At 44.6% G+C, this 25,992-nt stretch overlaps 1 protein-coding gene across 3 annotated transcripts in view; it reads left to right on the top strand.

The window, feature by feature from the left end:
- Positions 1-25,992, top strand: part of appl2 (adaptor protein, phosphotyrosine interaction, PH domain and leucine zipper containing 2) — a 38,510-nt gene that overhangs the window by 7,431 nt on the left and 5,087 nt on the right. For 2 of the 3 annotated variants that reach the window (XM_056281817.1, XM_056281819.1), the window contains exons 5-20: positions 2,366-2,453; positions 3,487-3,528; positions 3,629-3,687; positions 6,637-6,783; positions 8,226-8,308; positions 9,749-9,901; positions 14,327-14,515; positions 17,077-17,119; positions 17,403-17,459; positions 20,668-20,762; positions 23,181-23,336; positions 23,604-23,656; positions 24,680-24,854; positions 25,169-25,205; positions 25,307-25,462; positions 25,561-25,608. In XM_056281817.1, the coding sequence (XP_056137792.1) occupies positions 2,366-2,453; positions 3,487-3,528; positions 3,629-3,687; positions 6,637-6,783; positions 8,226-8,308; positions 9,749-9,901; positions 14,327-14,515; positions 17,077-17,119; positions 17,403-17,459; positions 20,668-20,762; positions 23,181-23,336; positions 23,604-23,656; positions 24,680-24,854; positions 25,169-25,205; positions 25,307-25,462; positions 25,561-25,608 (1,581 nt within the window). The remainder of the gene's footprint in view (positions 1-2,365; positions 2,454-3,486; positions 3,529-3,628; positions 3,688-6,636; positions 6,784-8,225; positions 8,309-9,748; positions 9,902-14,326; positions 14,516-17,076; positions 17,120-17,402; positions 17,460-20,667; positions 20,763-23,180; positions 23,337-23,603; positions 23,657-24,679; positions 24,855-25,168; positions 25,206-25,306; positions 25,463-25,560; positions 25,609-25,992) is intronic. The other variant, XM_056281818.1, reaches the window with a different exon arrangement.

Genomic DNA, 25,992 nt, shown 5'->3' with positions numbered 1-25,992 from the left:
CTGAGTATATTGGGAGAAGGATGCTGAATATGGAGCTGCCAGGGAAGACGACCAAAGAGGAGGTTTATGGATGTGGTGAGGGAGGACATGCAGGTGGCTAGTGTGACAGAGGAAGATGCAGAGGACAGGGAGAGATGGAAACGGATGATTCGCTGTGGCGACCCCTAACGGGAGCAGCTGAACGTAGTAGTAGTAGTGGTAGTAGTAGTAGATTGGGTGTATACCCAATATTATCTACTAAAGGTCATCTTTTAGCAGACCATAATCCGGCAAGTCAGAAAACTCATTTTAGACCTTTCCTGAGTTTCATCCTCTCCCTCCAGGCAGATGTTACAAGGTCCCCAGCAGTGGTGTTTTTATATGTAAAAAATAAAAAAATGGTGGGGCACCAACCACTTCAATAGATAGACTACATACCATGAAAACTACAGCACTCTCTTGCTACTGACGTGTGTGTGTGTGTGTGTCTGTGTGAGTGAGTGAGTGAGGACTGCATTTACACAAGTTACACTACCACTGTCACAAGACAAAATTAAGCGTGCAATCTTCCATCATCGTAAGCCGACACAACCAAGCTCAGAACAATGAGCTTACAGGGCCACAAGAGAACAGCAAAGAGCTCAACACCACTGAAGGCCACAACGAAGCACACAGACAACGTTTTAGGGATACAGATCCATTTTATTTTCTTTGGGTAGTGGCTGAAAGGGTGAGCTCGTGGATACAAGCGGCTGAAATGAGTGTCCTCCGTAAGGTGTCTGGGCTCAGCCTTCGAGATAGGGTGAGGAGCTCGGGCATCCGGAGGGAACTCGGAGTAGAGCTGCTGCTCCTTCGCATCAACTGGAGCCAGTTGAGGTGGTTTGGGCATCTGATTAGGATGCCTCCTGGGCGCCTTCCTTTGGAGGTTTTCTGGGCATGTTCAACTGGGAGGAGACCCCGAGGTAGACCCAGAATTCACTGGAGGGACTACATGTCCAATCTGGCCTGGGAATACCTTGGGATCCCCCAGGCAGAGCTGGAGGGCGTTGCTGGGGAGAGGGCTATCTGGAGTGCCCTACTTAGCGTGCTACCACCGCGACCCGACCCCGGAGAAGCGGCTGATGATGAGAGATGACAGATCCATTTTATGACAACAACCTTAATAGATAGGCATGGATGCACTGACACTTGTCACCATGTATATCAATCGATCCAGCACAACAGTTTGGCCACGGACCAGCGCCACAAAGGCAGGATGATAAAATATGCTTTCCCTCACCAACGCTGAGAGCTCAAGTATGAAATCCACTTCGTTCATTTTCTCAAGTTAGCTGGCGTTAGCTAAGAAAGTCTCCCCTCTTCTTGTCGACTGTACTGTTAAATTCCAAGCTAGTGTTGATTGGCTATGTGTATACAGACTCGGACAGATAGCCAACCAACTCTGAAATATGATATGATGCTGAAATATGAAATGATGCTGTAGTAGGGCTACGGGCTGTCAGCCCCACTTGTCATCACATTAGTGTGAGCTACACTGAATACACTAACACTGAGCATGCATATTCATATTTTCCCACGTACAATACACATCGCATTGTGAGGGAGGGTCTAGCCCCACATTCACGCCGCCGTAGGCCTACTGCAGACATGAATGAGGAGAACGCTGTCTGAAGCAGCAAGACAGGGACCAATATACATGAACTAACATCCTAACACAAATGATATTCAGTTTAGGAAGATGCTATATTCATAGATAAATCATAGCAGATGATAATTTGAGAATTAATAATAACATCATTTGTTTGCTTCTTTTTTTTCTGGTGACAACAGTGGCTACTAGTCCCCAGAGCCGAACAGATTTAAACACTCCATTTGCTCCCCTGTTCATTCAGTGGTTCTCAATTGGGTCCTCAGGTACATTGAGTATTGCTGGTTTTCTACTCTACCAGGTAGTTTGCTGTTGTTCCAGTTACTCAGCCTCCAGTCAGGGAGGTTTTACACCTGGAACAACAGGTGAATATAATGAACTACCTGACAGAGTGGGAAACCAGTAGTGCTGGTGGTACCTGAGGACCTGATTGAGAACCACTGCCCCAGTATAGCTCAAATAGATAAGGACTGACTTCGATCTTGTCTTTGTAAACCATGTTTGTCCATTTTGTAGTACTTACTGGTGAATGTGTATTTGTGTGTACCATCTGTGTGTCTATGAAAAAATGTCCTTCTGGGACATTAAAGTGACTTGAATTAATTATACATCCAACACCCAATTATGTACCCAATAATATTCAAAAGCAAGTTCTATTAAACTAAAACCTTTTGTTTGTGTCCTCTGCACATGCTCAGTGTTTAATAGTCCTGTCTCTCATTTCTCCATGTGGTCCAGCTGAACAGCCTTCACTCGGAGCTGGCCAACCAGATGGCAGACAGCATGGTCTTCCCATTGATCCAGTTCAGAGAGCGGGACCTCACGGGTATGTCTGTTCGTATGTACACACACACACACATACACACATTCTTGTACTTTTATCTTTGTGTAGACCCTTATTGACAACATTCATTCCCTACTCCTTAACCCTAAACTCCTAACTTAATCCTAACCTTAACCATCACAAGTACATGCTTAACCTTACCCCTAAACCCACGTCCTAACCCTAAAATACACCCTTACTAAAGAAGTGACGATCGGACAAAATGTCCTCACTCTGATGGTTAAAAACTCAAATTGAGAGGCATCTGGGTAGTGTAGCGGTCTATTCCATTGCTTACCAACACTGGGATCGCCGGTTCGAATCCCCGTGTTACCTTCAGCTTGGTTGGGCGTCCCTACAGAAACAATTGGCCGTGTCTGCGGGTGGGAAGCCGGATGTGGGCATGTGTCCTGGTTGCTGCACTAGCACCTCCTCTGGTTGGTGGGGTAATTTTCTGGATACAATTAGGGAGAACAAGGGGGAACCCCCCCCCCCCCGAAAAAAAAACCTGGACTCGGTCCTGACAAAGATAGAAGTACAAGAACACACACACAGACAGGTAGTTTCTGCAACGTCTCCTGTTTGTTGCCATTATTTTTCAAGTATTAAAATGAGGATCAAAACGCTTTTTTTCCATTTGGTGTTATTTAGTATGTCTACTATCGTCGATCCACTATCATAGATATCCAAGAGGATCACAACTGCCTCATTTTTGCACTAAACAGTTTTATTTCAGGTTGATTTTTTTTAAATTATTATTATTGTTTGTCAGCTAAGGTTGTACATACATGGACTTTGACATCAACATGCAGAACACAGGACATAAACCCGATTTTCTGTATTTAGAAACATTTTGTAGATAACCTGCATCCCTAAAGATATCTAAATTGTAAAGTAAATTGGGAATAATCCGTGTCTGTGGTTAATCTTAAGGTTTGCTGTGACACTGAATAAGAAAATCTAATGCCGCAATAGCACCCCACAAAAAGCAACGTATACTATCTTGTCATGGAACTCCTGAAATATCCTGTTTCAGAGATCGGCACACTGAAGGAGATATTCGGCATCGCCTCTGATGGTACGTAGAGACTTATGCGAGTTTCCCATCATCCTCTGCCGCTTCTGTCTATAGTTATCTACAGCCATTTACGTCAATTTCCCCTCTCTCCTCGCCGCAGAACACGAGGCGGCCATGGTCAAGTACAGCCGGCTGCCCAAGAAGAGGGAAAATGAGAAGGTAGAGCGACCGAGAAGCACTCTCTCTCTCTTACTGCTCCGCTATTACCGCTTCTACTCTTTGACTGAGGGAAAAGAAATAACAGACCTGTGAAAGGTCTTAAAGTGCAGTAATGCACTGGTAATGTGTGTTTTTAAAATCAGATCACATATAAATGCACAGAATGAGCCGCTCCTCAGACCGCCAGATCTGAGTGTTCTCCGTCTGGCTGCAGCAGCACGGTTCACGTTAATGGGTTTCAAAGACCAGACCCTTGTGTTGTCCACTTCTGCATGTGTGTGGGTGTGTGTGTGTTTTACATTTTTCTATACTTCTGGGGACCCAATTATATTTTTTTTAGGTTCCCACAAGAAAAAAGGTGAATTCTTTTTTTGTATGTTTTGTCTTAGGAAGCTGGCTAAGTTGGGAGTCGACAGGTCCCTGATGACTTTGTCCTACAGATCTTTATTGAGTCGGTTATTACTTTTCTTTTTTCGGTTGGGTGCCTCTCTCAGTCCTAAACAGAAAAATGCACCAACAAAGGTGATCGGGGGCGTCCGGGCGGTCTATTCCGTTGCCTACCAGCATGGGTATCGCCGGTTCGAATCCCCCATGTTACCTCCGGGTTGGTTGGGCGTCCCTACAGACACAATTGGCCATGTCTGCGGGTGGGAGGCCAGATGTGGGTATTTGTCTTGGTTGCTGCACTAGCGCCTCGTCTGGTCGATCGGGAGGGAATAGCTTGATCCTCCAATGCACTACGTCCCCCTGGTGAAACTCCTCACTGTCAGGTGAAAAGAAGCGGTATCGGAGGAGGCATGTGGTAGTCTGCAGCCCTCCCCGGATTGGCAGAGGGGGTGGAGCAGCGATCGAGATGGCTCGGAAGAGTAGCCAGATACAATTGGGGAGAAAAAAGGGGAAAAAATTGCAAAAAAAGAAAGACAAGTCTGGATGTTAAGAAAAGCAGAATCCATCCTGTCTGACAGCAACCACCCCCTGCACCTAGAGTTTCACACCTCGCCTTCTGGTTCCCGCTTCAAATACCCAGTAGTCAAAACCTAGAGACACAAACACGCCTTCATTCCCTCAGCCATTTCACTGCTAGACTCCAACAGTAAGAAGTAATACCGGCTCCACCTTGATAAACACTATTGACACCGCTTACTGTTGCATTGCTTCTCGTTAGCTTTGTTCCCCTCACTACATGTTTTATTTATTTGTATCTATTTGTGTTCTGTGGAGTGTTTTGTGTGTTTAAATGTTGCCACTGCTACACAACAGTTGCCCCTCCGGGGACAAATAAAACCTACTTGACTTCTGGAGTAGGGGTTCAGTTTATGACCAGGGCTACGGTTGGGGTTATGCTCAGGCTAAAGGCTTCGTGTTAAGGCTAGGCATGAGAATGTGGCTCAGGGTGGAGGTTAAAGGGACAGTTCGGTGTTTTTACTATGGATCCTTCCTATGCAGGGTCAGACAAACTCTTTGATGCCTTTTTTTATGTATGTTTGAAGGTACATTGAGCAGGGAGTTTAGCTACAAAGAGAGTTGATGTTCTTAGCTGGGTTATTGAGCATGCATAAAGACATTTAGCCTAGCTTAGCTTAATTTCTGGATGTCTACTGGGCTCATTAGCCGCTACTCTCAAAAGAAGAAAATATTATCCGAAGTCGATTGTTAATGCTTTTTACTTGTTAGCCTAGCGTCAGCACCTTTTCATGGCCAACATTTTCACAAGCGCGTGCAAAATCCTAAAATTTAGATTAAGTTTAGAACTATTATTCGGTAATACACAATATCGATCAACTTCCACTGTAGAAGAAGACAGGTATGCATAATGTTAGATTCAGATTCAGACAATTTTATTCATCCCAGAAGGGTAATTCAGTTCCACAATCTACCCAGACCATACACAAACTCACAGACAAGTGGAAATATGGAAAATATGGAAAAAGAGTTCCAAAAAGAGTTTAGTATTTTCACAAAAAACTTTTTTTTTTGACGTTTTCCCCTTTTTCTCCCTAATTGTACCTGGCCAATTACCCCACTCTTCCGAGCTGTCCCAACTGCTGCTCCACCCCCTCTGCCGATCCGGGGAAGGCTGCAGACTACCACATGCCTCCTCTGATACATGTGGAGTCACCAGCCGCTTCTTTTCACCTGACAGTGAGGAGTTTCACCAGGGGGACGTAGCACGTGGGAGGATCATGCTATTCCTGACCGACCAGAGGAGGCGCTAGTGCAGCAACCAGGACACAAACCCACATCCGGCTTCCCACCTGCAGACACGGCCAATTGTTTCTGTAGGGACGCCCGACCAAGCCAGAGGCAACACGGGGATTCAAACCGGGATCCCCTGTTGGTAGGCAACGGAATAGACCGCTGTGCTACCTGAATGCCCCTATTTTCACAAATTCTAACTTTATTTGTGGAGATGTTGGTTCAAAAAAATGTTAATGCTAGGCTAACAAGTAAAAAGTATTATTGATCGGCTTCAGAGAAGGTTTAATTCCCTTCTTTGGAAAGGAGCTGCTAATGATCCCAGTAGGAATCCAGCAATTGAGCTAAGCTAGGCTAAACTCTGTTCAACATACCTTCAAACTATACGCACAGACATAAAAAGGGTACCAGACCAGTTTGTCTGACTCTGTGTAAGTAGTACACATAGTAAATCCCTGGAAACTGAACTATACCTTTTAAGAGTTAAAGTTAATGTTAGGGAAAGGGTTAGAGTCAAGTTCAATGTTAGGGTTCAGGATTAGGGGAATAAGATTTTGAGTCCCAACATAAATATTCGGTCCCCATAAGGATAGAAAAACAAACGTTCTTGGCCGTTTTATATGCGCTTGAGAGGCTGGTAGTACTTGGCATCTGTGTGAGTTTGACTGGGTGTGTGTGTTGAGTGGGCATTTGTGTTGGCTAGGTCCCGTACAAGCTTGCGTAGGCCTATTTAACGCCTTCCTGTCTGGACAGCTGAAGGCCGACTTGGTGAAGGAGGTTGCCTACACCAGGAGGAAGCAGCACCAGGCCTCCATGCAGTACTACTGCGCCCTCAACGCCCTGCAGTACCGCAAGAGAGTGGCCATGCTGGAACCCATGTTGGGCTTCACACAAGCACAGGTACTACAAACAGGGTCCCCTCACATCCTGCAAAACCTGGAAGTTTAGACTAGTAGACAAGTTTTCTGGTCATGGAAATTAAGTACCTGGAAAAAGATAAAATTGATCAAATGTGCTGGAAGTATTATTGAGCTCACTGGAAATTGTAAAGCTAGGTTATGAAATTGTATTTTTACCTGCTGAGGTGCCATATTTTCAGCATAATTTTTAGCTGAGATTGCATGCTATATTAGCTGCCGAGCTAGTACCTCGGTGTCTGCAGTAGTGCTGGGTGATATGGAAAATATCACTATCATGATAACTGGGATTTTACATAATATCCATACACATCACATTATCCAAAGGATAAGTTGCACTTGATTCAACTCCTTTGGATAACCATGACCTGGATGAATGAGGACATTCACAGATACACATCACATTATATGCGCACATATGCAAATGTTTAAGAATCCAAGTGAGTTTCATCACTGTTTGATAAGGACCTGTTTGGTAATGTAAAGTATAATACCAAATTGTTTTCACATACTTCCTGAAGTATTTTGTGTGAAATTTGAGGTAATAAATTCTCGTTATGATTAATTTAGATGACAAAATTGTTTATCATAATATGACAATGTGTGAATTTCATCCCGATACAATACCATTAAAAGCCAATAGACACTAATTGAATTATTGCGAGGTTAATATTTGGGTGGTATGTTCGGTAAGCAACTGAACATCACACAGTCCATTTAGAGACCGTTGAGGCTCCTACTGATCGTTGATACTGAATAGCCCTCTTTCAGCAACAGTCATGTATATCTGAGCCAATAAGTTGTGGAAGATGTCCTTGAAAAGTCTTAGAAAAGGATTTCGTAAAATGAATGGAGACCGTGTAAAAACGTCTGGAATCCAACACAATGGGCCGTGGTTCGGCCTCAGAGCTCAGTGTACTCCACATCTTAATATTTGGGGTAAAGGGGCATCCAGGTAGTGTAGCAGTCTATTCCGTTGCCTACCAACACGGGGATCGCCGGTTCGAATCCCCGTGTTACCTCCAGCTTAGTCGGGGGTCCCTACAGACACAATTGGCCATTCTGCGGGGGGGGCCAGATGTGGGTATGTGTCCTGGTTGCTTCACAGCGCCTCCTCTGGTTAGTTGGGGCGCCTGTTCGGGGGGGGGGGGGATAGCGTGATCCTCCCACGCACTACGTCCCCCTGGTGAAACGCCTCACTGTCAGGTGAAAAGAAGCGGCTGGTGACTCCACGTGTATCGGAGGAGGCATGGGGTAGTCTCTCCATCCAGACATTTGTTACCTTATTGTGAACGTATAAAGTCCCACACATATGAAAGTGACTCTGCAGCAGTTTATGATTTTTAGTCAGCTGACCTCTTTTAGGGTTGAAGTTTGCTTCGTTTCAAATAAGATGGCTGAACCGCTGTTTTTTCCGTCTCTCAGATCAAGTTCTTTAAGAAAGGCATGGAGCTGGTCTCAAAGAAGATGGACAACTTTCTCGCCTCCGTTTCCAAGATGACACAAAAGTAAATAACTGATTTTTTTTCCTTATATTCACACGCAGCTCTGTTATGGTGTTTTTCTATGAAGGCAAGGTTGAAAAAGAATTTAATTCTTTAAAAATAGAAGCTAAAACGTTTGAAGGTTTTTTTCCGTTTGGGTTTTCGAGTCATCAGTTCTCAGTTTTAAGGAAAATACGATGTCCCATCATCAAATGAAACAGAAGGCTGACTGATGTATCGTACGTAAGTTATGTTTGTGTGTGTAAACCATCTTCTCCATTTGGCTGCTGTACTGAAGATGTGAAATGTGATGTTCCCCATCACCTTCTTGGGAAACACTTATGCAGCAGTCAACATTAACATGCACAAGTGTTAATGTTTTGGATGTTTGTTAATTAGTCTTTGTCTTAAATACACTAGAGAGTATCAAAAAGGACATTTGTGTGCATGTAAATCCTCAGAATTGTAACTTAAACCAAGTTTTCAGTTCAGTTATTACATTACATTATATTATATAACATTACATTACAGTCATTTAGCCGACGCTTTTATCCAAAGCGACTTACAATGAGTGCATTTAACGTAGGAAATACGTTAAATGCACTCATTGTAAGTTTGGCATAACCGGTTATGCCAAACTGAAGTGTAAACTTTACACCCAGACACGTATAGAGACATACTACACATATTTCTTCTGTAAAACTTGGAAAACTTCATTATAACTTAATTTACTCGACGATGCCAATGTGCCTTTACTTACCTACTTTGATACTCTACTTACCAACTTTGATACTTTACTTGCCACTTTGATACTTAGATACTTTACTTAGATACTTAGATACTTTACTTACCAACTTTGATACTTTACGTTGATACTTAGATACTTTACTTACCAACTTTGATACTTTACTTTGATACTTAGATACTTTACTTACCAACTTTGATACTTAGATTCTTTACCTGCCAACTTTGATACTTTACTTTGATGCTTTGATAGTTTACTTTGATATTTTGATACTTTAATTACCAACTTTGATACTTTGATACTTTACTTGCCAACTTTCATACTTTGATACTTTACTTTGATACTTAGATACTTTACTTACCTACTTTGATACTTTACTTACCAACTTTGATACTAGATAGTTTACTTACCAACTTTGATACTTTACTTACCAACTTTGACACTTTGGGTACTTTGATACACCTCCTTATATCTCTATCTTGTTAAATGTCTCTTTATTCGTAGATAATTAGATTTTTCTACTTTAGTAAATTGTATTTATTTGCTTTTTCTTTGTGTTGAGATTTCCTTGTCAAATTCCTTGTATGTGTAGCTAACGATAAAAAACTAAAAACACCACTTGAAAACCCAACTGATAGTATACGGAGGTTTAATATGTGGAAGAGTCTTTTGGTTGAATTTAAACCGTGGTAACCCTCCAGTCTGGGTGTCCTGTTCAGTATCCAGGCCCAGCTGGACTCGGAGGCGGAGGCCATGCGTCTGTCCCAGCGGGAGCTGCTGTCTGTAGAAGACACCGTCTATATGCCGGACAAAGACATCGAGCCCGTCAACCGCACATTCATCCAGAAGGCGGGCTACCTCAACATCCGCAAGTAAGACCGCAGTCCTAAAATCTGTTTTACTTTCCACAGGACAGGATTTTGACTTGCTGGGTTGCTATTTTCATCCGTCTGTATCGATCTGTCTTTCTATCTGTCTATATCTCTGCAGTGGAGTTTTTAGGTGGAAAAAATGATGACGCAACAACTACTTCAGATAGAGGCATGACCAGGAAATCGCATGATTTTACTATTTGACATAATGCTTCATATCCCTCCTGAAATAATAATATTTTGACTCTTCTAAAGCGTAACTACAGAACACTTCAGGACTAGATGAAATATGGCAATGTCAGTACACAAGCTGTTTTCAGGCTCAGGAATGGCAACAGCAGGAAGGGGTTCATTTGCTGTGGAATGCATGTTGTAATGGACAAAGAACACCAGAGTTATCTCTCAGACAGACAGAGATACAGAGGTGATGGGTAATTTGAGGCAAGTAGGGCACAGCCCCACCTGCTGGCTGCAGAAAAAATGGGGTTTCAGTTGCACTGAGTAATTTAAAAATTAATTACTTATTATTCCAAATTAAATAATAACATAAAAAATACTTAGTGGCTACTGTTATATCTACTACTAGTACTTCAGCTGCTCCTGTTAGGGGTCGCAACAGCGGATCATCCATTTCCATTTCTTCCTGTCTTCTGCATCTAAGGCTATTATTCTAAAATTTGAGGTCAGTGGATTGACACGATAGTTTTAAGAGTGTTTTTAACTGCGTTTGAGTCCAGAAGCTGCTCTGTGGGGGTAGCCCTGCTGTTGCAGCAGCCAGTGCTTTTAAGTACGGGAAACAAAAATACATATGCCCAAAGCCTTTGGCAATAAAAGCAGGTGCCCTAAACCTGATGCCACGTGAGGCTGGTTGCCTGTTGCCCCGCTGCTGTTTGAATAGCTATTTTTGCAAAGTAACTTGTCGTCATTCGTTTGTAGTTAGCCGTTAGCAGAAATTGTATTTGTCCTGGAAAAAGCAGCTACTTTCATGAATGAAGTGAATGATCTTTTAGAACACAGATTCGAAACGCTGCCTTTTGGGTTTTTTCCCCCTCCTTTTTCTCCCAACTGTACTTGGCCAATTACCCCACTCTTCCGAGCTACTCCACCCCCTCTGCTGATCCAGGGAGGGCTGCAAACTACCACATGCCTCCTCCGATACATGTGGAGACGCCAGCCGCTTCTTTTCACCTGACAGTGAGGAGTTTCACCAGGGGGACGTAGCACGTGGGAGGATCACGCTATTCCCCCCCAGTTCCCCCTCCCCCCTGAACAGGTGTCCCGACCGACCAGAGGAGGCGCTAGTGTAGTGACCAGGACACATACCCACGTTTGGCTTCCCATCCGCAGACACAGCCAATTGTGTCTGTAGGGACGCCCGACCAAGCTGGAGGTAACACGGGAATTCGAACCGCCGATCCCCATGTTGGTAGGCAATGAAATAGACTACCACACCAACCATACACCCCCCAAAACGCTGCCTTTTGATGAAAAAAATGAGATCAAAGCCTCGGTGCCCACCAGCCGCAGGACCAAACGGCAGGCAAAAATAATCGCACATTTAATGTGGCGTGGTTCTCCAGAAAAAAAAGGCTAACTGCTTGCTTTTCCAGGAAGGCTTTTTTTTTTTTTGGGCTTCACCATGCGAGTTATTCAGAGGGGATGGTACCTGGTCAGGAGCAGGGTCCCAGGATCTTAAGCATTTTTCCGAGAGGATTACCAAACGTGGAAGCAGCGGGAGTCCTCTAGAAAGTGCAGTAAAGTTGGGTTTGCTCGACTGAGCGGACGTCTCTACATACAAATGGGGATTTTAGCAGCCTAACCAGCAGGTTGTGGAGAACAGGTCTGTGCCCAGAGGAAGAACCGCTGTGCCTCCTTTCTCTTCAAGTGAGCTTTGAGTTGGTTAGTGAAAGAGCGTGGTAGGTATTTGTGATGTGACTCTGTCAGGTCACTTTTCTCATGGTCACCGCCAGATTTGATGATGAATCAAAGGCTTGTTGCTGCTGGACTGGTTTCAAGCCTGTGAATAGTGACGTGCGTTCCTTTATTCATGCGGCTGTCTGTTCCCCCTCGTCCTCCACTTATCCTCTGCTGTCCTTCCTCTTGCATTTACTTGACCCTTTGAAATCGGACCTCCTGCGGGCAGCAAGCCAGGGGCTTGCCCACAGGAGGTCCAATGAAATGTGATGAAATATTTTTACTGCAGATGAAACTGTCAAAACACCTTTGTATGCTGCTCATAAAAACGAGCATATTTTATAAACTACAAAAAGGAACATAGTTCAACTAACTTATGGAGTGTTAGGAGATATTTTGTTCAATTTCCTACATTCAGAATTGTTTTGTGTGTTTATTTACTAAAATTTGATGGGGGAAAAAATCAGCTTTTTGTAGTTTTTTTTTTTATCTATGACACAATTTCAATACTTTTATCAGTTATTATGATGGTTTATTGACTTGCATAACCTTTTAGCTTAGCGTGTACAGATTTTTGGGATATGAAGCGTTTGATGACATCACAATAAGTAAAAATACCAGTGTATGTATGCACTGGTGGACATTTCTACTGCAGAGCTCAAAGGGTTAACATGAACTGGTATTCTGTGCATGCTAGTCCAGATACTCTCTAATGTACTTGTAAATAAAGTCTATTTACTGTGCATGAGAGGATGCAACAGGTTATGGTGGCCCAGTGGTTGACGCTGTCGCCTCACAGCAAGAAGGTCCTGGGTTTGAGTCCCGGGTTGTCCAACCTTGGCGGTCATCCCAGGTCGTCCTCTGTGTGGAGTTTGCATGTTCTCCCCGTGTCTGCAGTGGGTTTTCTCCGGGTGCTCCGGTTTCCCCCGCCATCAAAAAAGACATGCGTGTTAGGGTTAGTACTCCTGTCTGTGCCCCTGAGCAAGGCATGGCGAGACGCTACTCCTAGCTACACAGCTAGGATGGGTTAAATGCAGAGCATAATTTCCCCACTGGGGTCAATAGAGTATATCAAAAAAGCTATACTGAACACTGTATGTACAACATAGTATAACAAGTTTCGAGAAGCACACAGAAATACTTTACATCTGGGTGCGTAATCAGTTGGTTGCAGTGATTGTGAGTAAACTGGGAATCCTGGGAAATTTAGGCAGCAGTTAGTTGCTTCGGATCGTTTTTAGGCTCATGGGTGCTCTTGTAAAAGAAGAAATATAAGTGTCTGTTTTGCTGAGATCTCTCCAAATACGCCTGACTGCATCTCATTGGAACAAAAAGCCTGTCGCCCGCCTGCACACGGTGGGGCAGGTAATATGTTGACAGTTTGCGCTGTCAGCTTATCCCGCCGCAGACGTACGGCGGAGGAAGCCTTTCTTAGTGGTAGAGGTGGGCAGGTGGAGCGGCCCGTGGTGTGTGACTCAGCGAAATGTCAGCGCTGTCACACCGCCGCTCCACCTCACACACATCCAACGTGTCACCGGAGAAAAGGTCTAATGACACTTCCTGTCGACAGGACTCGTCACGCAGGACCTGCTTCCTGACGCTTTGTTTCTCGACGGATGTGGCGCACTGACCATGTACAGAAACACAGCCTTTAATTCTGCTTGTGATGGGAGGGAAAGAGCCGGTAATGCTGCTTTAAATGGCAGGTACAGGATGGAGGCTTTTAGTGTCTCAGATGAGTCACAAACCGCGTCAACGCTGTTCTGGAGCAGAGAGACCGACGGGAAAACTGTTTAAAGCTTTACACGCTTGCTGACGGTGGTACGTGTTGAATACTGATCGCCATCCTTCAGCGGTGTGAATGACATCCGCACATCAAAGCAAGAACACCGCATTTAAAGAAAAATGCTGCAGATACGGGCGCAGTCGCCTCACAGCAAGAAGGTCCTGGGTTCGAACCCCGGGGTAGTCCAACCTTGGGGGTCGTCCCGGGTCGTCCTCTGTGTGGAGTTTGCATGTTCTCCCCGTGTCTGTGTTGGTTTCCTCCGGGGGCTCTGGTTTCCTCCCACAGTCCAAAGACATGTAGGTCAGTAGGTCAGGTGATTCGGCCGTACTAAATTGTCCCTAGGCGGCCTGTCCAGGGTGTCTCCCTGCCTGCTGCCCAGTGACTGCTGGAATAGGCTCCAGCATCCCCGCGACCCTCAATAAGGATAAGCGGTTTGGATAATGGATGGATGGATGTTGCAGATACACAACATGTAACTACGTCGGCCAACATCTACCATATTCAAACATCAGTAACATCCTCGACTTTTGCACCATTTCCTTTATGCTGTCAGCCCCTGCTGATATGCACCAGTCATATTGTGCTTCAAGAAAGCTAAAATTGGAGAAGTGTTGTTCAATATGTTGCCTTCTATGTTTCCAAATTCACCCCATCACGCTGATATTAATCTCTCTCTCTCTGTCTCTCTCTCTCTCTCTTGTATTTGGTCTTTTTCTCTGCTCCAGTAAGACGGGCCTGGTAACCACAGTTTGGGACCGGCTTTACTTTTTCACCCAGGGCGGGAACCTCATGTGCCAGCCCCGCGGGGCGGTGGCGGGCGGCATGGTGCTCGACCTGGACAACAGCTCCGTCATGGCGGTGGAGTGCGAAGACAGACGATACTGCTTTCAGATCACGTCCCCAACTGGCAAAATGTACGGACCGTGCTCACCATCTTCCAATGAAAAATTGTACATTTGATAGATAGATAGATAGATAGATAGATAGATAGATAGATAGATAGATAGATAGATAGATAGATAGATAGATAGATAGATAGATAGCAGTAGGGAGGCACCAGTATCACTTTTCACTGCCAATATTTGTTGTCCATTATTTTTACTAAGCAGTGCAGACTTGTAGACCATTAGTTTGGGGTCAGGATTTATCCCCCTGTTTCCCCCCAATTGTACTTGACCAATTGGCCCTATTTTCTGAGCCGTCCCAGTCACTGCTCCACCCCCTCCGCTGATCCGGGGAGGGCTGCAGACTACCACATGCCTCCTCCGATACGTGTGGAGTCGCCAGCCACTTCTTTTCACCTGACAGTGAGGAGTTTCACCAGGGGGACGTAGCACATGAGAGGATCACACTATTCCCTCCAGTTCCCCCTCCCCCCTGTACAGGCGCCCCGACTGACCAGAGGAGGCGCTAGTGCAGCGACCAGGACACATACCCACATCTGGCTTCCCACCCACAGACACGGCCAATTGTGTCTGTAGGGACGCCCGACAAAGCTGCAGGTAATGGGGGATTCGAACTGGTGATCCCCATGTTGGTAGGCAATGGAATAGATTGCCATTCCACCTGGATGCCCCGTTTTTGTTTTTTTGTTTTTTACCAGTCAATAAATATTGGCTTCCGTGTGTCAAAAATGCAGTAAATCAAACCATTTTACTTTTATTTGACATGCTACCACTTTTGGTGTGGGAGTTTAACTTGGGTAAAATCCCCGATACCAATTCTCCATTTTAGCCTGATATCGACCCTGCATATGATAATGGTATCAGTGCATGTCCAGACAGATGTACATGTAGCTAGATAACACACATCTCCAGACAGATATAGATGTAGCTAGATGACACACATCTCCAGACAGATACAGGTGTAGCTAGATGACACACATCTCCAGACAGATATAGATGTAGCTAGATGACACACATCTCCAGACAGATATAGATGTAGCTAGATGACACACATCTCCAGACAGATACAGATGTAGCTAGATGACACATCTCCAGACAGATACAGATGTAGCTAGATAACACACATCTCCAGACAGATATAGATGTAGCTAGATAACACACATCTCCAGACAGATATAGATGTAGCTAGATAACACACATCTCCAGACGGATACAGATGTAGCTAGATGACACACATCCCCAGACAGATACAGATGTAGCTAGATAACACACATCTCCAGACAGATACAGATGTAGCTAGATGACACACATCTCCAGACAGATACAGATGTAGCTAGAGGACACACATCTCCAGACAGATACAGATGTAGCTAGATAACACACATCTCCAGACAGATACAGATGTAGCTAGATAACACACATCTCCAGACAGATATAGATGTAGCTAGATAACACACATCTCCAGACAGATACAGATGTAGCTAGATAACACACATCTCCAGACAGATACAGATGTAGCTGGATGACACACATCTCCAGACAGATACAGATGTAGCTAGATAACACACATCTCCAGACAGATATAGATGTAGCTAGATAACACACATCTCCAGACAGATATAGATGTAGCTAGATGACACATCTCCAGACAGATACAGATGTAGCTAGATGACACATCTCCAGACAGATACAGATGTAGCTAGATAACACACATCCCCAGACAGATACAGATGTAGCTAGATGACACACATCTCCAGACAGATACAGATGTAGCTAGATGACACACATCTCCAGACAGATACAGATGTAGCTAGATGACGCACATCTCCAGACAGATACAGATGTAGCTAGATGACACACATCTCCAGACAGATACAGATGTAGCTAGAGGACACACATCTCCAGACAGATGTAGATGTAGCTAGATAACACACATCTCCAGACAGATACAGATGTAGCTAGATGACGCACATCTCCAGACAGATACAGATGTAGCTAGAGGACACACATCTCCAGACAGATGTAGATGTAGCTAGATAACACACATCTCCAGACAGATATAGATGTAGCTAGATGACACACATCTCCAGACAGATACAGATGTAGCTAGATGACACACATCTCCAGACAGATATGGATGTAGCTAGATAACACACATCTCCAGACAGATATGGATGTAGCTAGATAATCCACAGGGCTGTAGTCAGCCTAGCAGAGGGGAAGGGGCAGATTCTCCCTGAAAGGTTTATTCACAGCACAATCTAGCCTTATTTATCAACGCTAAGGGTCGCCTGTTTTTCACCTCGACTTCCTGCACTTAAAGCAGAGTGCAATTCTTCACATTCAGTGCACGCAGCTCATTTTTACAAGGTTACCGGAGGTTCAAGAGAACACTTGGATAGGCTTGATGTGGTCGGACTGTTCGTGTTATTATATATAGTGTGTATCCAGAAGAGCAAAGATGAGTGTTCCAGTACAGCAGGTAATCAAGTGTTGCACTCCAGAGAGAGTCAGTGTAGTGTGTTTTTATGTGTCTATTCACTCCGCTCCGTTTTGCTGTTTAATTCCAGGTCCATGATTCTACAAGCAGAGAGCAAAAAGGAATATGAGGAGGTAGGCATCAAAATAAAGATGATTTTATTCAGTTTACGATCTTATTTAATATCTCCTTTTCATTTATATATGTTTGTTGTGGTGTCGGTGGGTGATGAGCAAAAAAGAGGCGACTGACCGTCTGCATTCGTTTTCGCGTACCTCTGATTTTATTTTGACTCTGGGTCGAACACGCCCGACCCGCCTGTCACGTCTGGTTTTGCTGAAGCGATGTGAAGTGGCTCCTGTTTCGGCCTTCGTGCCGCAGAGGCTCTAACGTTAGTCCCTGTGTTTCACTTCTCAGTGGATCTGCACCGTGAACAACATCTCCAGACAGATTTACCTGACTGACAACCCAGAGGTAAGCTGCTGTGTTTGTTAAGACCCACACACACACACACACACACACACACACACACACACACACACACACACACACACACACACACACACACACACACACACTGACCCACATGGGAAGACAAATGGAAATCCATTCAAATTAACACTATGAAACCACAAAGCATGGAAGCACAGACTGAGCAACAGACATTTCACGCCACGGTGTCCTCATGTGATGTTGCAGACTCACACACACCCTTTGCTTTGTCTTTACACAAATCATTTCCCAAACGTGGCCTAAGATGGCACCACTGAATATAGAGGGCTAATTATTATTATTATTGTTATTGTTCCATGACGCAGTGCAGCATTATGGGTACTGAAACCGCGTGCTCGAAACCCACTGCGGTCTTGTTCTTCTGTGTCTCAGTGAATTGCCCAAGGCTCCAGTCTGCCATGCCGTGAAGTTGCAGAATCTGGTGTGTGTGTGTGTGTGTGTTTGTGTGTGGGTCTGATAGTGTAATGATTACGCCACAAGACATTAAACCTTATCTAGCGGCTGTGAGAAACTTCCTAACGCTGCAGGCAGACTGGACTTTTGCCTTTGTTTTGTGTGAGATTTTGTGTGTGTGTGTGTGTATGTGGAGACATATAGGTGTGTGCATCTTCATCGGCGTCCTTGTTTGCATACATACAAATACGCCGCTGGTCAGCTGCCCTCTCCGCAGCTCACGTCCGTGTCCTATGCCTTGGTTCAACTGGAATGTAATGGAATACTAGCCGCTTAAATCTTGTTCAACCAGATTACCAACAAATACAATAAAACAACAATGGGGATAAAAATCGCCATAAATTACAAATACACAACACATTAATATAAGATATATACACATTAACACAAAATCTTACATGTGTGACTATGGCGTTATTTGAATCACGCATCATAAATGGTTTTATTGTCTCCGGGAGGGGACGAGGGGATGAAGCGCTTTGGGTGTCTAGAAAAGCACTATAGAAATGTGATGATGATGATGATGATTATTATTATTATTATTATTATTATTATTATTATTGTGTTTGGCACATATCTGTCCATGGCTGATCTTGCAAACTACTGGACCCATCAGCCCAAATGGTTTTGTGTAGAGTTATGAGTGTGTGATGAAGAACTTCTCATGGTTGCGGTGATTAAAAACCTTCGAAAAACTCTTGTTTTCGCTATCGCCGCTCCCTCCCCTCGTTCACTCTCTAGCTCGCTCGACCAATGCCGCTTTCCGTCGCTGCCCGCCGAGTCAGCCGTGCGCATGCGCAACTCACATCTACGGTCGTGTCAGATCGGGCAGCCACATCGGGCGGGAGGCCGGATGTGGGTATGTGTCCAGGTCGCTGCACTAGCGCCTCCTCTGGTTGGTCGGGGCGCCTGTTCGGGGGGGGGGACTAGGGGGAATAGCGTGATCCTCCCATATTGGGGTATGAGTCTTGAAAGTAAATGAGAAGTCGGTCGTATTTCGCAAGCCAGCAAATCATTCACTGCTGATCTCAGCACAGGAGAACTGGAGGAACCAACAATAATTCGCCTTATTCACCTCGCCGCCACGCAGAAAACTCTGCTATGAAAACACAATTTCAGGAGTAGGATTAATCAGTCACAACTGGAAATCATCTCAGTAGCCAGCCGTCCCATGGCTGAGCTGTTTTCTTACCGTTGCTTCATGAACGAAAGTCAGTCAGCAGAGCAGCCACTCGCCTTCATTCATTTGATATCATGAAAACCACGACGGCTTAACACATTTGAAGTTGTTCAATAAGGGATTTGAAGTTATGATAGGCTGATCTATGTCATTTCATATCAGACTTGGCCGCTTTCATGCGAGGGTCCACATAGAGGCTGCACATCCACAGACTGACAGGCAAAACGTTTTTATTTGGTGGCTTTTTTTTAGCTTGAGCATATTAACAACCTTTCCCCCCATATCTCCTATTCAGTGGACTGCACAAAAGTCTTGTGATGGCAGGAAAAAAACACTGGTTTTTCTGTCTGTGTGTATTTCGCTTCTCCCGGTAGGCAAAAAAAGGGTTTGTCGCCAGGTCCAAACACTGGAGAAGAGGGGATACGTACGTCTGGTGGAGATCTGCAGTCTACCGGTCTTTCGGTCGTGATGTCATGATGCCTCTGATCCTTGGAAGATGGCGCCCGGTGTCGCATTGCCCTTGGAAACTGCCCAAGTCCAAAAGACCGATAATGATCCAGTCGTTTAGGTTAAGGCAATAGTCTGTTATGCTAGTCAGTGTAGGCAGTTAGATAAAGCTAGCTAGCTCTTACCTTTGGGAAGCTCGCGGTGTTGTCGCAGCCTGTTGGCTTGAAGCTGTGGAGATCTTGAACCCATCCATTCGTAAATTGCCCGTGTGCTTCGAGGGATTTAAACGATTTAACCTGGTCCATTGTGTAAGCACTAGTACCATAGACGAGGTAATTGACCATGCCCATATAAGTTAGTGGAGGAAGCTCGTCTGGGTCGTGGCTCCATTCTTTTGGTGGCAGCTCGTAGGGATCAGCGTTATTCAGGGCTTTCAGTTTTGTCAAATAAAGACGTTTGGCATCGGGACATCATTTGTCCCTGTATGTCACCTTTTCTTTGTGTCTTTCTTTAAACATCTCAGTGAGGTAAGGGTAAAGGCAAATGTAACGCTAATATATGGCTAAGTCAATGGCTATAGTGCTAGCTAATTCGTAAACAATGCCTCTGATCCTCGGAAGATGGCGCCCGGCGTCGCGTTGCCCTTGGAAACAGCCCAAGTCCGAAAGACCGATCGCGTGACTCTTCCAGGTTGCCTGGTTGCCCACGAGCACCTGGCTGCAGCCTGCAGAATAGGGCGGGCTTCAACGGCGAAGGTTTAATCCCACCCACCCCTAACCCCAACTGTAACCCCACCCAAACCCAAGTCCGAGCCAATGAAACTGACGTTTAACCCCACCCAAATTTGAAAGTTAAACCAATCAAATTAAACGGTGGGTGGGGTTAAACGTTCGGCGTTGAATGCTGCCCTGTTCTGCAAGCTGCAGCCAGGTATATTTGAGTGTTTCTGGGTTTATTTCAGTCAAAACGGCGCCCTCTTGTGGTAATATATATATATCTGAATAGCGATACACTAGGATGGATAGATAGGTAGTTAGATTCCAAAATTGTTTTTTTAAAGTTTGCTGCCCTTTTTTATCTTTTTTTTAGGCTGTTGCGATCCGACTGAACCAGACGGCCATCCAGGCGGTAACTCCTATAACCAGCTTTGAGAAGAGACAGGAAGGCTCTCCCAACCCAGACAGGTCAGCCATGATGTTTGGGAATTTTGGGAAAATCTGTCTCTCTCTCCCTTTTTTCCCCCCTGAGAGCACATCAGGCTGTTATGAGATACATCTCATATGCGATATTTCTGGAAATGGAGACAGACTGGTCTGTTCGACACCTTAGAAAACTGCAGACTCACACTTTTCTTCAAACACACACGTTTTCTTTGTCATACTGTTGTGTATCTCTTATGAGTCATTTATCTTTCAAATATCTGGAGTTACCGTGAAACTAGTTATGACGTCTATGGTGACTCTTCATACCTGAGGTCCTCTTACTTCAGTCTTTTTTTTTGGCACTTCTCTGCAGTGAAGCCACCAAGACAAATCCGTTTCCCTTCACTGCTGTCGGTGAATAGAGCTTTTCTAATTATAACGGATGTGAGGAGCTGAAATTAAACGTCAGTTTGAGACCCGAGAGCAAAATGATCCCCACACCTCGGACTTCCTCTTTGTTTTTGTCTTCGCTCTCTGTCACGTACATTTAAATTATTTCTACCACTTCTCAACCTCATTGTCATCATTCTCTCTCTCTCTCACGTACATTTAAATTATTTCTACCACTTCTCAACCTCATTGTGATCGTTCCCCCTCTCTCTCATGTACATTTAAATTATTTCTACCACTTCTCAACCTCATTGTGATCGTTCCCTCTCTCTCTCATGTACATTTAAATTATTTCTACCACTTCTCAACCTCATTGTCATCATTCTCTCTCTCTCTCACGTACATTTAAATTATTTCTACCACTTCTCAACCTCATTGTGATCGTTCCCCCTCTCTCTCATGTACATTTAAATTATTTCTACCACTTCTCAACCTCATTGTGATCGTTCCCTCTCTCTCTCATGTACATTTAAATTATTTCTACCACTTCTCAACCTCATTGTCATCATTCTCTCTCTCTCATGTACATTTAAATTATTTCTACCACTTCTCAACCTCATTGTCATCGTTCCCTCTCTCATGTACGTTTAAATTATGTCTACCACTTCTCAACCTCATTGTCCCATCGTTCTCTCTCTCTCATGTACATTTAAATTATTTCTACCACTTCTCAACCTCATTGTCCATCGTTCTCTCTCTCTCATGTACATTTAAATTATTTCTACCACTTCTCAACCTCATTGTCCATCGTTCTCTCTCTCTCATGTACATTTAAATTATTTCTACCACTTCTCAACCTCATTATGATCGTTCTCTCTCTCTCATGTACATTTAAATTATTTCTACCACTTCTCAACCACATTATGATCGTTCTCTCTCATGTACGCTTAAATTATTTCTACCACTTCTCAACCTCATTGTCATCGTTCCCTCTCTCTCTCATGTATATTTAAATTATTTCTACCACTTCTCAACCTCATTGTCATCGTTCTCTCTCTCTCATGTATGTTTAAATTATTTCTACCACTTCTCAACCTCATTGTCATCGTTCTCTCTCTCTCATGTATGTTGAAATTATTTCTACCACTTCTCAACCTCATTGTCCATCGTTTTCTCTCTCCCAGTTCAGATTAGTTTCCATTCAACACTGCTTTATAGGTTTTAATGAACAATAGTCAGAGCCACCAGTTAGAAAACATCAAGATTGTATGTTAGAAAGTCTCCCGTGTGTGTGTGTGTGTGTGTGTGTGTGTGTGTGTGTGTGTGTGTATGAGTGAGTGAGCGTGTGTGATAGAGTGTGTGTATATGAGTGAGTGTGTGTGTGTGAGAGTGTGTATGAGTGAGTGAGCGTGTGTGAGAGTGTGTGTATATGAGTGAGTGTGTGTGTGTGCACGCGTGTATTAGCAAGTGAATGAGAGAGAGTGTGCGTGCATATGAGCGAGTGAATGCGAGTGTGTGAGTGAGTGTGTGTGATCAAGTGAATGAGTGAGTGAGTGTGTGCGTGCACGCGTATGAGTGAGCGAATGAGTGTGTGTGTGCTCACGCACATATGAGCAAGTGAATGAGTGAGTGTATGTGTGTGTTGGCATATGAGCGAGTGAATGCGAGTGTGTGTGTGTGTGTGTCTATGTGTGAGCAAGTGGATGAGTTGAGTGTGTGTGCGCGTGCGCGTGCGCGCGTATGAACGAGTGAGTGAGTGTGTGTGTGTGTGGAGGATCTGGGTTGTGAATTTGGATCCTCAACCACATACACACAGGATCAGTTATCGTAAGTACAGCAAGTATAAGTTCCAGTGTGTACTATAACTAGTAGATGTAGTACAACTATCTGATGCATAAAATAACAAAGATGAGCTGCAACAAATAAGAAGGATTCACTCTGAGAGATGAAATGTTTGTGATATTTAACTGGAGATGGATAACAGTCTGGACATCTTAAATCATTGACCTTCAGTTTTTTTTTTCTTCCTCCTCCTCCTCCTCCTTCCATCTGTCTTCTCTCTCCCTGCAGAGCCAAACCAGGAGGCGTGCAGCCTGGGAGCGGCGGTTCTGGAAAGGAAGAGGCTGCTCCGGAACCGGAGGACCTGATTGCTCCCGGGACGCCCATTCAGTTTGACATCATGCTGCCAGCCTCCGAGTTCCAAGACCAGAACCGGGGCAGCACCAGGTGAGCGGACAGGGAGGCGTGAGTGTGTGTGTGTGTGTGTGTGTGTGTGAGGGGGTGTGTGAGGGTGAGACACAGAAGGGGATAAGAGGTTCGAGGAAGGTACAGAAGGCTAATTTCCTGGAAGCTGTGTGCATAATGATTCTCTCATTTCCTGGATGGAAGATGTTCTCTAATCGCACACTCCAGGAGATTAATTATTTTTTACCTTTCTTTTTTTCTTGTTTTTTTTTTTTCTTGTTTTTTGTGCTTCCTGTTTGCTTCTGACAGGCGTATGAATCCATTCGGTGAAACAGAGGACGACTGTTCTTCAGAAAGCGACGGTAACCATTTTTTTTCCTCTCTCTGATGTCATTTAATGGCCCTGTCGGTCTCTAGAGGGCCCTTTATTTAACCGAGACCCCTCTTGTGTGTGTGTGTGTGTGTGTGTGTGTGTTGGTTTTATCCATCTTGGCACACACTCAACTAAGTGTGAACTTGAGTGAGTGCTATGAGCCACGTCGTGTTCTTAGAACTGTGTTGGCTTTGTGTAGACGTATAAAAAAGTACAAGGGCGTCCGGGTAGTGTGGCGGTCTATTCCGTTATCTACCAATGCGGGGATCGCCAGTTCGAATCCCCGTGTTACCTCCAGCTTGGTCGGGCGTCCCTACAGACACAATTGGCCGTGTCTGTGGGTGGGAAGCCGGATGTGGGTGTGTGTCCTGGTTGCTGCACTAGCGCCTCCTACCACTACTACTACTACCACCACTACAACTACTACCACCACTATGACCACTACTACTACCACCACCACCAACAACAACTACTACCACCACTACAACTACTACCACCACCACTACAACTACTACCACCACCAACAACTACTACCACCACCACTACAACTACTACCACCACCATTACAACTACTACCACCACCACTACAACTACTACCACCACCATTACAACTACTACCATCACCACCATTACAACTACTACCATCACCACCATTACAACTACTACCACCACCACTACAACTACTACCACCACCAACAACTACTATCACCACCATTACAACTACTACCACCACCACCATTACAACTACTACCATCACCACAACTACTACCACCAACAACTGCTCCCACCACTACAACTACCACAACTACTACTACCACCACAACTACTACCACTACAACTACTACCACCAACTACGACTACCACCACTAAAACTACTACCACCACCACCACCACCTACTATTACCATTACCACTACTACCACCACCATTACTACTGCTACTACCATTACTACCATTACTACCACTAAATGTGTGTTTGTATGCATACGCGGTGTTTGTTTTGTTCTCTGCAGACTCCCTCTTGCAGCAGGTCTTTGTCGTGCGGTTCCTGGGCTCCATGGCGGTGCGCTGTGGTCACAACCAAGAGGTCATCTACGAGGCCATGAGGCAGGTTCTGGCCGCTCGCGCCATCCACAACATATTCAAGACCACCGAGTCTCACCTCATGGTCACCAGCAGCTGCCTCAGGTACGCCGTGAAGAACCTACTAAACTGTAGCCATCACAAAATGTATTCACCTACACTGATGGAGGTGTCCATGTATAAAGGATATAAAGGGGTGTAGATATAGAGGACAGTGATGGAGTGATGGAGGTGTCCATGTATAAAGGATATAAAGGGGTGTAGATATAGAGGACAGTGATGGAGTGATGGAGGTGTCCATGTATAAAGGATATAAAGGGGTGTAGATGTAGGGGACAGTGGTGGAGGTGTTGTTTTCCGTGGTTTGTGTAGGTGCATCATTTCCTATAAGCCGGTATTGACTTGTATCTTCTCAACAGGTTGATCGACCCTCAGACTCAAGTTACGAGAACGAGTGTAAGTATTCAAACAATTCTCCTTCTTTGTTTTATATGTTTTGATAATCTATTAACCCTCCCATCGTCTCTTCCCCCCTCCTGTCCCTCATCGTTCCTCAGTTCCAGCTCGGGGAGGTGTGCCAGTTCGCGGCACATCAGGAGAATGGGAGGCTCATGGGCTTCGTGGTGGAGGAGAGAGACTGGAGTGAAGGCGACGAGGAGGGCGAGCCGTCTTTCAGCGCCTTTGTCTTCGAGAGCAACACCGAGGGCGAGAAGGTAGATTCGCAAAATTGGGAGTTTCCTCTTTGGGGGAGAAGTATTTTGAAAATGACCCCTTAGATGTATTTTGACTGTATTTGTCTTTTTATTCACAGATATGTTACACAATTAACGTCGGGAAGGACATCGAAAAAGCAAAGAAGGTAAGGCTAATTTGAATCATATCAATGACAACACATTTTTTCACATACTTTTGAGTATTAATTTTAGGTACACACCATTAACACTTCCTTTTAAAGCCATGCTACACATAGTTACTCAGAACACTACACTCGCTCCTTCAGCCAAACCGGTTAGGGCCAGTTTGTAAAACGAGCTGATAGGTTGGACAAAAAACCTGCGTACACACACATGACACTCCATGGTAGATGGTTGAGTGCCACCACCAGACATCATCATAGAGGTTGTCAACATGAAGTTAGACTCAATTTGCGTTGTGGACGATAAATTGTAAAGCATGGCCTATGATGCCTCATTTATTCACATACCAGCAGAGTTTAGATTTATAATGAAAAGTGCGGCGCAGT

Source organism: Lampris incognitus, chromosome 6, assembly GCF_029633865.1.
Source record: "Lampris incognitus isolate fLamInc1 chromosome 6, fLamInc1.hap2, whole genome shotgun sequence".
Classification (NCBI taxonomy): domain Eukaryota; kingdom Metazoa; phylum Chordata; class Actinopteri; order Lampriformes; family Lampridae; genus Lampris; species Lampris incognitus.
The sequence above is the reverse complement of the archived record's forward strand: the minus strand, read 5'-3'. Positions and strand labels throughout refer to the sequence as shown.